Source organism: Tinamus guttatus, unplaced genomic scaffold (assembly GCF_059628265.1).
Source record: "Tinamus guttatus ecotype Peru unplaced genomic scaffold, ASM5962826v1 Tinamus_guttatus_pri_ptg000172l, whole genome shotgun sequence".
Lineage (NCBI taxonomy): Eukaryota > Metazoa > Chordata > Aves > Tinamiformes > Tinamidae > Tinamus > Tinamus guttatus.
Window position 1 is genome coordinate 3943160 of NW_028288706.1, and position 12321 is coordinate 3955480.

Here is a 12321-nt window from a genome sequence, read left to right on the forward strand (position 1 = left end):
GAGAGATTTTCTGGATGCAGAATACTATCTGGTCATTTCTTTCGTTTTAACAACCACAGCTTCAGCAATTAGACACCCATTTTGCAAACTTATTTATGTTACACCATAATTCAAGTTAAAGAGTCTACCCTAGAAGTCATGAACTATTGCTCTATCTCAAATAAACTTACGGAGGGGCCCAGCAAGTCGAGTGCACTTGTGCAGTCACCTCTGCCCTGACCAAGCAGGTGAGCAGCACAGGAGCTCCTCAAGGGCCCTCCCCCTGCATCCACTCGTCATTTTAGAAATCTCAGGCTGCACTGGGGTTTCCCAGATTCTGGGACATCCCAGAAGCAATATATTTCACTTAAACATCCACTAAGGCCTAAAAATGACCACAGACTGAACACTGCTGCATAGAATGTGCTACAGAGAGTCAACAGAGAGAACTTGATTTCTGCAATGGAGTAAGGAGCCCATTTTCCTTGCAAACACGGATCACTACACGTGCCAGCAAGCAGCTTTCAGAATACCTGTGGAATCATGTTTGTGCAGGCAGGTTTGGCTAACCAGGGCTGAATTTTAACAAACAGGCTCAAGTGTCTGGGTTAGATTCTACCTACATCGATATTGATCTAACCCCACCAGACACTTCTGAGAAGTGGTCCCCCTCCACGGACCATTTCACACTTGCTTACGTGTTCAAATGAGATAGTAATTCTGTGAAAACACAGTGACCATATCGCATCAAAATTCACAAGATACAAAATCTCAAAATCTTTCAGAATCCCACCAGATGCGGCAGACAACGTTAATAAAAGAATTATAGCAAGATGGCGTGAACAGAGCAAGATCTTTTTACTTAAAAAACAAACCAACCATAAGGCGCAAGTCCTGCTCGTGCTGAGAAGGACCCCGGAGCAGCCCCGGGGACGGCGCGCGCGGCCCCGGCAGCGCCGGCCCGTCACGTGCCGCTGACTTGCCGATTGATTTACTGCGGTTTAGCTCAGCGACGTGCTATTTCCCCAAACAAGCAGTTGCCACAAGTGCAGCAGAGACCGGCGGAACGAGCAGAGGTCTCCAACACAGGCTACCAAGATCCATATTCTGCATCATAAGACTGTATTGCCATAGTACAAGAATGGATTTTTGACTTGCTTTTCGGACTAGATCCAAATTCACTTAAATTCAGTTATTTGACTACAGACTGATACTGCTCAGGGGACATCTGGTTCAGACAGTGATAGGTGGCCATTCACCAATTTTTAAGCCACCATCCAGAATGCAACTTTATCAATCAGAAAAAGAAAACAAACTGTAAAGCCAACATATGTTTTCCAGATGAACAGACCATGAATAAAGTCAAAAGTCTGCCACAAGTGGTCAGCTGTGCACCAGCTGATTGACAGATGCTCACAGGCCACAAGCTCGCTCTGGCTCTCTCCTAGTGGACATGAGCAACTCCAAATCTTCCGGCGCAGCCAAGAAATTCATGGACACTTTAGCAATCCTAGCGCTATGGTCTGTCCCATCACCTCACATCCTCCCTGTGCAGCTTCCCCAAAGGCACCACACCTCAAGTGAACCTGCAGCATCCTGGCGGACGGGCCTGTCCTCTCCCTTGTCAGGCGCCGGGAGCACAGGAAGGGCCACTCTGAAGCTTCAGACAAGAGTCACGCTGCAAAAAGAGTCAAGTGATTTTTATCCAAGGACTCTTTCTATGTGCACAAGCAAATCTCGGCTTGCACGAGCAAGATGACGGGGCTGGCCCAAGCAAATGCAGACAGTCTAACGCTCATTTTGAGAGAGCACTTCCACTGCATTTATAGATTAAAAAAGGAAGTCCTGGAAAACTTTCCAAGGACACCATATTTTGCCAAATAGCATGTGCATGTGTGAGCAATGTGGAATATAAAGCACCAAAATGCTCAAAACTTTTTTCCACATGGGGTATCCCAGCACAGTAAGTCCTTAGACCACAGAGAAGCATGGAAAAGAGCAAGATAAGTGAGATAAAAGCTGTAATCCTCGCACACTCGCCCACCAGCACTGAACTGTCCAAGCTGCATTAACAGATTTTCAAAAATGTGCTCTCAAATACTTCACTGCCTGCAGGACTGTAAATATAAACTCTCCTTAGATTCACCCCTTTCTTTTAAACATGGTGTTTACCAGCACACAGCCCATGCATCCTCTGAACCAACTTCAGCCAAACAAACTGCGCTCAACCGAGAAGAAAAGGACCATCAGGAACCGTTCCTATCCCTCGTAGAGAAGAAACCATGCACAAGGCAGGATTTCCCAAGTTATGTCCCACTAGGGAAAAAAAGCACCTTTCTTCTAGAAGGTCATGTCCCTTGTATTCAACACTGACTCTGGCTTCCTAACAGGCCAGTGTACAAAAACAGTCATGCAGGCGCTTTTCTCAAAAAGAAAATATAAAAATCCCATTTGAAAAGAAATTCGCTTCGCAATTAAAGCTTTAATAAAATATTATATCAAGCTACTAAAAAGACGACATTGAGTTGCAGACCCAGGCACAAGTTCGGAGATGCTATAGCAAATAAAACAATAATTTGGAGTATGAATGCAAAGCACTGGAAAACTGCAAAAGAAATGCAACTCCAGAGTTGCAATCCCTATGGGAGGGTGATCAATGAAGAGAAGGTTTAAAAAAAAAAAAGGAAATGGATCGAGTGAAAACTTTCTAGTCTGCTTATAAATAAGAATAAAACAAAACAAAAAAAAAGAAAAAAAAAAAAAAAAAAAAAGACTGGAAAAGAGTTGTCTCACAGTGGAATCCCCCTGCTCTTGTGCCCAAGCTCAGCGAGGAAAATCTGCACCGCTCCCAAGCTCACGAGCACAGACCCTCTCGCCTGAGGAGCTTCCCAATTTCTCACCACGTGCTTGCAGAGAAGCGAGTTCCCGGGGTGAATGAGCAGCTTCCTGGACAATAGCACTTGCATACTGAAAAAATACACATATACACTTTTTCCTGTACCAAACTGCTACTGTTTACAGTGGCATTGGAGTGACAAAACCTTTCCAACAGAACTGGCAAGCATTATTAGAGCTGCCAGTCTAAGCTTTTTATTTTAACAAGATGAGCCTGGTAAGGAACTTAATTTCCTCTCAAGTAGAAAACTTACATTAACATCTGGGATACACAGGAGGCCAAGGCAGCAAGGACCCAAACAGAAATAGAAGAGAGTATCTACTGACAGGATTTTAAGATGCTTTATTCTACCATTCTATTCATGTAAAAGCTTCATCTTTTATTTTTCAGATACCTGTAGCCGTTAAAAAATTAATAGCAACTCCTTGTCCTTGAGCTTGCATTTAAGCTATTAACGAGACAAATGGCAACACCTAACAATGTGCATTAAAATAATCAAACAGAATATCAATTCTTAAAAGCGTTTAAGTATCGAGCATTCTCTTCACAGTGCTGAGTTCCTGCATGAACTTCATTATACGTGCCAGGTGTTCATACTCTTCTGCTAAAATAATCTCAGCAACCAGCACTCATCCAGCAGTGGATTACCACCGACAGCAACTAGTGGGAAGAGGTTTTTCAAGATAGTTTAGTGGATCTTGATGCAAATTAGAGCTCAACAATTTTGCCTTGATATCTTTTAGTCTTGCTGGAGACAATGCACCCTACATTTAGTTACTGAGACCTTTGAAATACCCCATATGTGATATAAATGTTATAGATATTGAAAGGTATTATGTGCATACACCAAGTTAGCTGTATTCTTCAGAGAAACAGCTTTCATTATGGGAGAAATATCCTCAATGGCCACACTTAACATCAGTTTTCGACTACAGCTCGGCTGTAATTCCCCTTTCCTGTAACTCTGCCAGAATTGACCTACAAGTTTATTATTTATACACAGCCACTTCAGGCAGAAAATCAGTCCCTTGGCTGTGTAGCACACAGTGCTATATTCTGCAGTTATGAAGAAGCTTTACTGCAATACTAATAAATATATGAAACCATTTACTGGCTTTAAACCTTACCTGTTATTTTACAATTTAATAAAATGGAGATAATACTCATGGGGGCACAAAAAGTTATGCAACTGAAAGGCCAAAAAGGGAGGCTAGATGCTAGCACTGAGGCTAGCGCCTAGAACTTCCCATTCTCTATTCACTAGAGTGAGTTAGAAGGTTTCAAAAATAGGTTTACTTTTATTTTCAAACTGTGTATTTTAGGGGATATACAGGAAGCTGACAGAACCTGGGACTGCTATACCACAAGAGTCTAGTTTTGATGCTGTGCATTAGGTGGCTATTCTGGAGTACGCGCAGAGTCGCCGCAGGAGGACGGTCGGCCCCAGCTCTGACTCCGTCTCCGCGAACGTCCCCGTCGAGCGGCGACGATCCCGACATGCACCGGCACTTCCTGCCTGCCAGGGCAACGGCAGAGCCTGTGACAGGGACCTCGATCACAAGACATGGCGAGGAGGAGAGCAAAATGTCCCCCAGCTCAGCTGCTCCGTGCCCAGGCGGCGGCAGCCCAACAGCGTCGCGTACGCGGCCCCAGCGCCACGGGACAGCCAAGATGCAGGGGGCTGCAAGAGCCCAAACCTTCCTGCCATCTTTACAGCAGGTCTCAGAAACAGCTCAAAAAAAAAGAGGGTCTGTGGGGTACCTGAATCAGCCTCAACCCATCTCCAGGGCCCGCTATGCTCGCGTACATTAATCACGAGCTGTTTGGATAATTTAGCCATCTCCTGGGTAGAGGAATAGAGTAGAGGAAAAGAGTAGAGGAATAACCTACAGCTGACTAACTATTCTGCAAACTGGACATACCTTATTTCCTAGCAAAAGAAAGGCTCAAACCTTTGTCATAGGAAGCCTCAATGCATAAAAAATGACAGTTCTTTACTGCTACAAAGTAATTTGTAAGGTAATTATGGCAGCTATAACATAAAAGCCAGGATTCTGCCATGGAAAACTTTGGAAAAGACTCAAGCTACACTCCACCCCTTGCCTACCTCCATTTTTACAGATATATTTGCTTCACGCAGGACACAGAAGCAGGTTTTTTTGGATGCCCTTGCTGCTAGTCGTGCCGAATGCTTTCTACTTAGCTATGTGCTTATGAGACCCAGTGATACAAAACAAGACACACTTTCAAGGCATGTAAAGCCAATATACCTGAGAGATCTGCTTGCAGGCCTCCAAATAGAGGGCTGACTTTGTGTGATTTCTTTAAGGACAGACACCTAAGAAAATAGCACTTCCTGGAAGAAACCTCTAAGCTGCTCTTTTCAGTCCGCGGGCTGTAAATCCTAGACAGAAGAATTGAAAAATGCATTAGCTCTGCAATGCAGAGCCCATGTTTTCTAACTTATCTCCTACTAGTTCAGAGATGAACCATCTTTCATGAATTAAAAAGTACTCAAGGACTGAACGCTGCATATTTTGAAGCTTTTGAAGCTTTTTGCTAGAAATCACCAAATGGATCCTAAAACTTGAGTAGTTTTAATTATACTTCTTCAGCTACTAAAGAAAAGTTTGAGGAGTGCCATCCGAGTACGTAGGATGGAGCTATTTACTCTGAGTTTAAAGGTTAACTTGTCTTCAAAAAATTCCATTGGTAAAAAACAGATTCTACCCACCTTTTTACCTCCCCACAGAGATATCAAGACATCGCCAACACTGATGCACACCACTCATGAAAAAATAGCTGGATGCCGTGTAAAAATTGTTTACCAGATGCACAACTCACACTATAGTCTGATGTGTCACAAGCTCCCAAGAACAGCCCCGGGCGATCTTACAAGCATGAAGCTCACTTTGGTAGAGCTGTTGAAGAACTGTTAACTTCTCAAAGAGCAAGAGGCTGATTGTTTACGGATTCAAGGTTCTTATGATACTAAACAGCTTTTCCATGGTGGTAAAAGATTGTGGAATCAAAGCATACTAGAACTGCAGGAATTTCTGACATTGTGAGGGGATTTTTGAGCGCACTGCAGCTTACCCTGCTGCCTTTACAATAGGTCGTTCTCATCATTCCTCCCCAGCTCAGGAAGAAAGCTCCAACTCTCAATGGTTCTATTGTTTACACCCTTCAGTTTCAACCCACTGCAACTTCAGCTAATGGGATTGTCTTCCTCAAAACCATGTTTTAACAGAGAAGTTTAATTGCATTTTACATCTCCATTATGCCTCCTGGGATCTCACCTTCAGTCTCAACTCTTCCAGCTGTTTCCTGCAAGAAGGGTGCATTAGTGGAAGCATATGCCCATTTGTAAAATTCAGGAAAATGAAAACAAAAGGAAAATACTGCCCATGAGCCCTGTGAAGCATTCCAGGGCTACAGAGTACAGCCCAATGACTGTCACTCACTGTTCCTATCCCTGCTTGGCTTTCATGGGAACCAAGAATTCAAGAACTCAAAAGAAAAAGCTGTATCTCATCAGGCCAAATGAGCATGTTTATTTGTGGGCAAAGGAAGAATTAATCATTCCTTTTGCCATTTGCAATCATCAATATATGCCTTGAAGCACAGGAGTTGATTACCTTTTTTCTGCATGCATAGTTATACTTTCCTCCATTCAAGAAGTTTATCAAATTCTTAAGAGTTCAACCATAACATTTATTCAATTTATTGAATTGGGGCACTAATAAGATTTTCCTTCCCCCCTTAGGTTTTGCTGATGCAAAATTTAGAAAAAGCCACAACTTCTAGCAGACAGGCCACAAGTCCATCCTGTGTAGGCAGATGGGTCCCTCCAATTGTTCAAACAATGTGTGCAAAACTATATTTGTGAGTAACCCAATTTTTTCAAGGATGCCACACCCCATCCCACCAGATATGCTAGGAACTACCAAAGTATCACAAAAGGCCTAAAGAAACTCAAGTTCCATGGGCTACAAAGAGCAGAGTTTCAGCAGACAAGCCGCAGTGCAAGAGTACCAGGAACACATCAAGTCACACACTGTCTCCTTAGTAAGAGGGTTGTTGCTTATGAGTTGGGATCCCCGTTTCCTGAAGAGGATTGGCAGGCCTGACCTCTCATTGCCCAACACAGCTTAGAGTGGAAAGCGGGTGAAAACTAGGCCAACGACTCTTTCACCCAGGGACAGCCTATCTGACTGCAGGAAATCCCTACCAGGGCAGGGAACACTCTCCACGAGCAGATCCAGCGCTGCTGACTGTACCTCTCTACTTACCAACCAGCTGCAAGGAAGCTGTTTTAGATCAACAGGCTTGCGCCAACCCAACACACCTTGCCCTAAGGAGTCCACACGTAGATGCCCTCCAGGTAGGTCGAGGAAAGAAAAACTGGAGATATTTGTTATTTAGCAGAGCACTGTGGACGCTCAGTACTGTGACACGGGTTCCTGCAGCAGCCGGCCTCACTGTGGAGGCTCGCGGCACACCAGGGACATGTTCCTTGCTCCCGCCAAGAGCAGAGGTTGGGGCAATCACAGCACGTCACGTCCCAGAGTCCTGCAGCTCCCCACAGGGCTGCGCCGGGGCCGAGGGGCGGCTGCAGTGCCCAGGGCCGCTCAGTACCGAGCACTGGAGTGGGGCTCGCTCAAGGACATCCCCGGAGGGACCCCCTCGATGCCGGCGCCGCAGGGAGCTCCCGCAGCCCGGGGGCAGAGGCTGTTCATCTCTCCCCGCAGGCCCGGGCCAGGCCGCGGGCCCCCAGGGCCGGCCGCGGCGCCGCTCTCGCTCACTCACCATGGCTGCGGCGGCTCCCGCGGGGCGGCTCTAAGCAGCGGGCCGCGCTGCGCTCATGTCACGGCCGGCGGCGGGCCCTCCTCGCCCATGCGCCGGGCAGCCCCGCTGGCCGCAGCCCCCGGGCGCCGCGCGGAGCGGCCTGGCCTCGGGGCAGGCGGGTATGCGCTGGCCGGCGGGGACGGGAACCACGGGGCGACAGGAAGAGAAGGAAGCGGCAGAGGGGAAGCGGCGGCAGCGGTTGCTGCTGCTCTCGGCGCGGCCGGTAGCTCCGCCAAGCCCGTCCCGCCTCGCACCGGGCGGGCACCTTTGCCCCGCCCCTCACCAACCACCCCGCCCGCTCGCCGGAAGCGGCCGCTGCGCCCTGGCCAATGGGAGCGAGGGCGCTGAAGCGGGGCGCACGCGCAGTCAGGCGCCGCGTGCCGCGCGCCGCCATGGCTGAGAAGGGCGCGGCGAGGGCGGGGCGCACGCAGGAAGGTGCGAGCGGGCCTCGCGCATGCGCGGGGAGCGGCGCTTCCCGCCTGGCAGGAAGTTGCCCGCGTGGGCCGGGGAGCGGTAGGGAAGAGGGCGGGGCGCGCGAGAGGGGCGGGGTTCGCCGTGGCCACGCCCACAGCGAGCGGGGGCTGCGAGGCGCCGTTGCTAGGCGCCGGCCACGTGGGGCGGGCGCGCGTTGCCCGGCAACGGCGGGGTCTGGGCCCGCGCCCGCGGCCGCTGCCCTGGGGTCCCTCCCCGCGGGGCGAGCTCCTGACCCGCAAAACTCGTTAAAAAAAAGCGTGAAGGGAGAAAAACACACACACAACCCCCATACAAACCCCTACACCTCGAAGGTCCTGCTGAGCAGCAACTGAGCGCAGCTCCAAAACTGCCTCTCTCAGGCTTGCTCAAGGGCCACAGTTTCAGTTTGTGCCTGGGCCTGCACAGCCCTCGCTTTTCTCATGGCTTAAGTGTTCTGGAGAGAAGACATAAGGGAGAGCTCCTCAGTGGCAGGTGGGTTGTAAAAGGGAAATCGAAGCTTTAATTGTGACGTTCCAAACAAATCAAGGAGCTGGGACCAGCCAGAGCCCGAAGCCAGTGAAGTCGACACAGGTCAAAATACCTCTTACTGCTCCTGCAGTCACGTTCCTGCTACTGGAGCTCGTTAAAACCAGTGGCTTAGCAGGCTCTGAAGGGGAGCTGTGTGCTCATAGGGATGTTGCAGATGCTCACGGTTATATTAGAGGATTAAACAAAATGGGAGAGAGAGAGAAAAATAAATCCTCCACAGGAGTGCAACTAACTGCAAGGCTTACCAAGATTACCACGGAACAGCCCCTGTTTTTCCACTGTAGATTTCCTTCTGCTTTGATGCTTTTAATCCCGGCCTCTCTGAAGCCAAACACGAGCCCCCAGGCTGCCACCTTGCCTGTGGATCCTGTTCCCGGATTCACTCCGTTTGTGCCTGGTTGTCCCCAGGCCAGGTGGACCAGCTGCCTGGCTCTGCACCGCATCTCCCTGTTTGGTAAACACAGATAAATCCCACATGTGTGAAAGAGCCACAGTCCTGAGCTCCAGGGTGACCCAATTTAGGTGCCTCCCAGCACTCTGCAGAACGAGGTTTCCAGTGGCGTCGGGAAGGGCTCCAGAAAGGATATTTACACCAAGGTGAAGCCCATCAGCGGGAGGCTTGGGGCTTGCAGCTGGGACAGGCCCCGCTGCCCATGAGACATGAATAGGCGCTGCCAAACTGTCACCTCCAAAACCTCCCAACCACCAAGCTGAGCCAAGCTGCACGCTGTGCTCGCACGCGATCTTCACCGAGGCTGGAATTGCCTCAAGTTGCCCCTTATTTCAGTGATTTCATCCAGGAATCACAGCTGCACTTCCAGAGGCTGGGTTGCCATGGTGACCATTAAAAGGGTAATAAGATTATGGCAGTTTGTTATTCTAACACGTCGTTTGTTGACATGTGCTTTGGGGCACGCGCTGCGGAGCGCAGCAGACCTCCCGCCCTGCGTTCTGCAGGCAGCCTGCGGTCGTGAAAGCTCTGAATGAACCAAACTGGCCTTCCCAAGACCCCAGTCCTACAGCAGCCCCTGAGTTTGTGCTGATGATCCCCACTGCTGGGAGGATCACCAGGGAGGTAGTACCTCTCAGTACAGGATTTTGGGCTGAGCGCACGCTCTGAGCTCCGCTGCCCTGTTGCCCTGGTTTAAAAACCTCTGTCCCTAGGGCAGAAAAGCCTCCTCATGCCTCGCACTGCTGTTGAAATAACAGGTCTCATGCTGTCTCACCTGGCAATTTGAGTTGTTGATGCTGGAGGAAACTAGAAACCAGGACTCCAACTCCCACCAGTGTCCCTGACAGAGGAATGAGGAGGAGCGTGTCCACGGAATGCTGCTGCAACCAGACCCTTCATCCCATTTTTCAGGCTCTCCCCATTGCTGGAAAAGCCATTTGTTAAATAAAATAGATTCTAGCACCCTAAACACTGACTAACTGCAGCCCTTATGCTCTAACTTGGGGGCCCTAACTCCATTCCCTTGATTTTCTGCTTCCTAAGGAGAGAGGAAATGGGATCCAGACCACACCCCGCTAATCAGCCCCCCATGTGAGTGCTCCAAGTGCAGAAAACACCAAGTTTTGCTCTTTTTTGGTAACTTTCTGCATAAAGAAGCAGATGAAGGGAAATACTGTGGCCCTAAGAGGCCAGGGGAATAGAATGTGTGAAAATCGTTCCTCACCACATGGTTTGTCCATTAATTACCTTTATTATAAACACACACACAAATGCATTGCATCTTGATTTGAAACCATTTTATCAAACTATCCCACATAGCTCCAACCTCGGCTCCAGCCTGTTCAATCATGCATCCAAATTCTCACTGCACTTAATTGCTTTGTTCAAATTTTGCAGTTTGCATTTTGCCTCCAAGGCGAGTCTAAGTCTTCATTCCAATCAAGCAGCTGTCTATACTTCACTTCAGATCCGGCAAGGTATATGTTTCCATCTCATTTTATGAGATGAATGAGCTGTAACTCATTCTAGGTGTAACATATAAATGAGGATCTCACTGCACTTCTACTTAAGTGATTGGAAGAGAAGGGTCAAGCTGTGTTGCACGGGCGCTATAAAGCCACTTGGGAATGCAGAGGAACGTTACCCTTTCTTTTCTTTTTTTTTTCTTTTTTTTTTTTTATGGCAAACCCCCACTCCTTGTGTCTTGTAAGTGACTTTGCAATAACAAATTTCTGAGCCCTGCAAAATACAGTAGGCCCAAGGCCCTGCGTGCAGATGCCCATGGCCACAGCCCTGGGAGGCCCGGAGCGGGCAGAAAGTCCTCGCTGGGTATTTCCCACTGGGAAACACTGGGAGAGAGGCAGGGGAGTGGGAGGCTGGTTAGCCCTGCTCTTGCCGGAGCGGGATGCACTGGGAAGTTGCATCAGAGCTCCGGCGGGAGGCTCCCCTGGGAACACATTAGCCTCCATATGGTAGCAGTGAGGCAGCAGAGCCAGAGAGCTGCTTCCCTGGAAGGTCCCTGAGGCCATTTGCAGATGATGAAACTGGGAATCACTTCTAAATTCCAGCAGAAATGCAGCCGCTTCGAGGCTGGAACAGAACAAGCCGCGTGGCAGGGCTGCAAGGCGTCAGGAGGCAGAGCGGGGAGCCGAAGCGCCCCGTGAAGAACCTCGCTGCCCCAAAACGGCGGCGCCCTGGCCCTGAGGACAAGCTCCCTTCTGGACACGGCGGGAGGGCTGGGCTGAGCCAAAAACGGCTTTGACCAAGGCGGTTTTTTTCTTCTGAAACAACCTGCCTTGTCCCTGGGCTGGCGGGAGGCTGGGGACGTCAGGGAGGGCCCCGGCACCACGTGGGCCGGGCAGGAGCCAGGGCAGCGGTGGGCACGCAGGGCACACGCTCCTATGCTGCGGGCGCCGGTGGGGATTTTATTTTTGTTCTCCATCAGATCTTAATTTAGCTCTGCGTGCTGTGCCAGGCCAGAGAGCTGCCTCAGGGAGCCCGCCGCGCAGCCAGGCAAGGGCAGAGACTCGGGGGCAGCGTGGGCGCCGGGGCCTCCGTACCCTGCGGCCTGCCCCTGCCCTCAGCCCCAGCCCTCAGCTCCGAGCCGGCCCCGCTGCGCCCTGCCTGCCCGCAGCCGGTCCCGCTTTGATGGGAAAATGCCAGAGTTGCAATTAAGTGGTTTATTGCAGCTCAAGGTTACAGTGTCGGGAGCAGCGTTTTCTTGACCAGCCCTCAGGACGCCTCATGGGGTGACAGGGCACCTTGGTGCCCGCAGAGGCAGCGGCCGTGGCCGGAGGGGCTGCAGGAGGAGCAGAGGAGCCGTCGGGCACCTGGGCAGGAGGGCAGGCTCCTGCTCTCACCCCGTCTGCTCCCATCCAAGCACTTCCGACGCTCCCAGGGAGGAAATTCCCATCACAGCCCCATGGTGGAGCCACCCCTGTGGGCAACCTCCTGCGCTGGAGCCAGGAATTAGCGCCCGGCTGCTCAATCGGGCGCCGTGAGGGAGCTAATGAGTTTTTATTGAGCTCGGTGTGTCTGGTGAGGGAGCGGGGACCCAGTGCCGGGCGCTGGAGGCGATCCGGCAATAGACCCATTTTCCAGGCAGTGCGGGTCAGAGGGGCCTGTGACAGCACGAACCCCCTGC

General features: G+C 50.2%; 1 protein-coding gene across 1 annotated transcript in view; it reads right to left on the minus strand.

Moving 5' to 3' along the window:
- The window catches only part of XPO6 (exportin 6), a 54347-nt gene extending 46540 nt beyond the window's left edge, over positions 1-7807 (minus strand). Inside the window, exon 1 of the mRNA XM_088523083.1 lies at positions 7685-7807. Coding sequence (XP_088379209.1) covers positions 7685-7687 — 3 coding nt within the window. The 5' untranslated portion in view covers positions 7688-7807. The remainder of the gene's footprint in view (positions 1-7684) is intronic.
- Positions 7808-12321: the final 4514 nt, after the last annotated feature.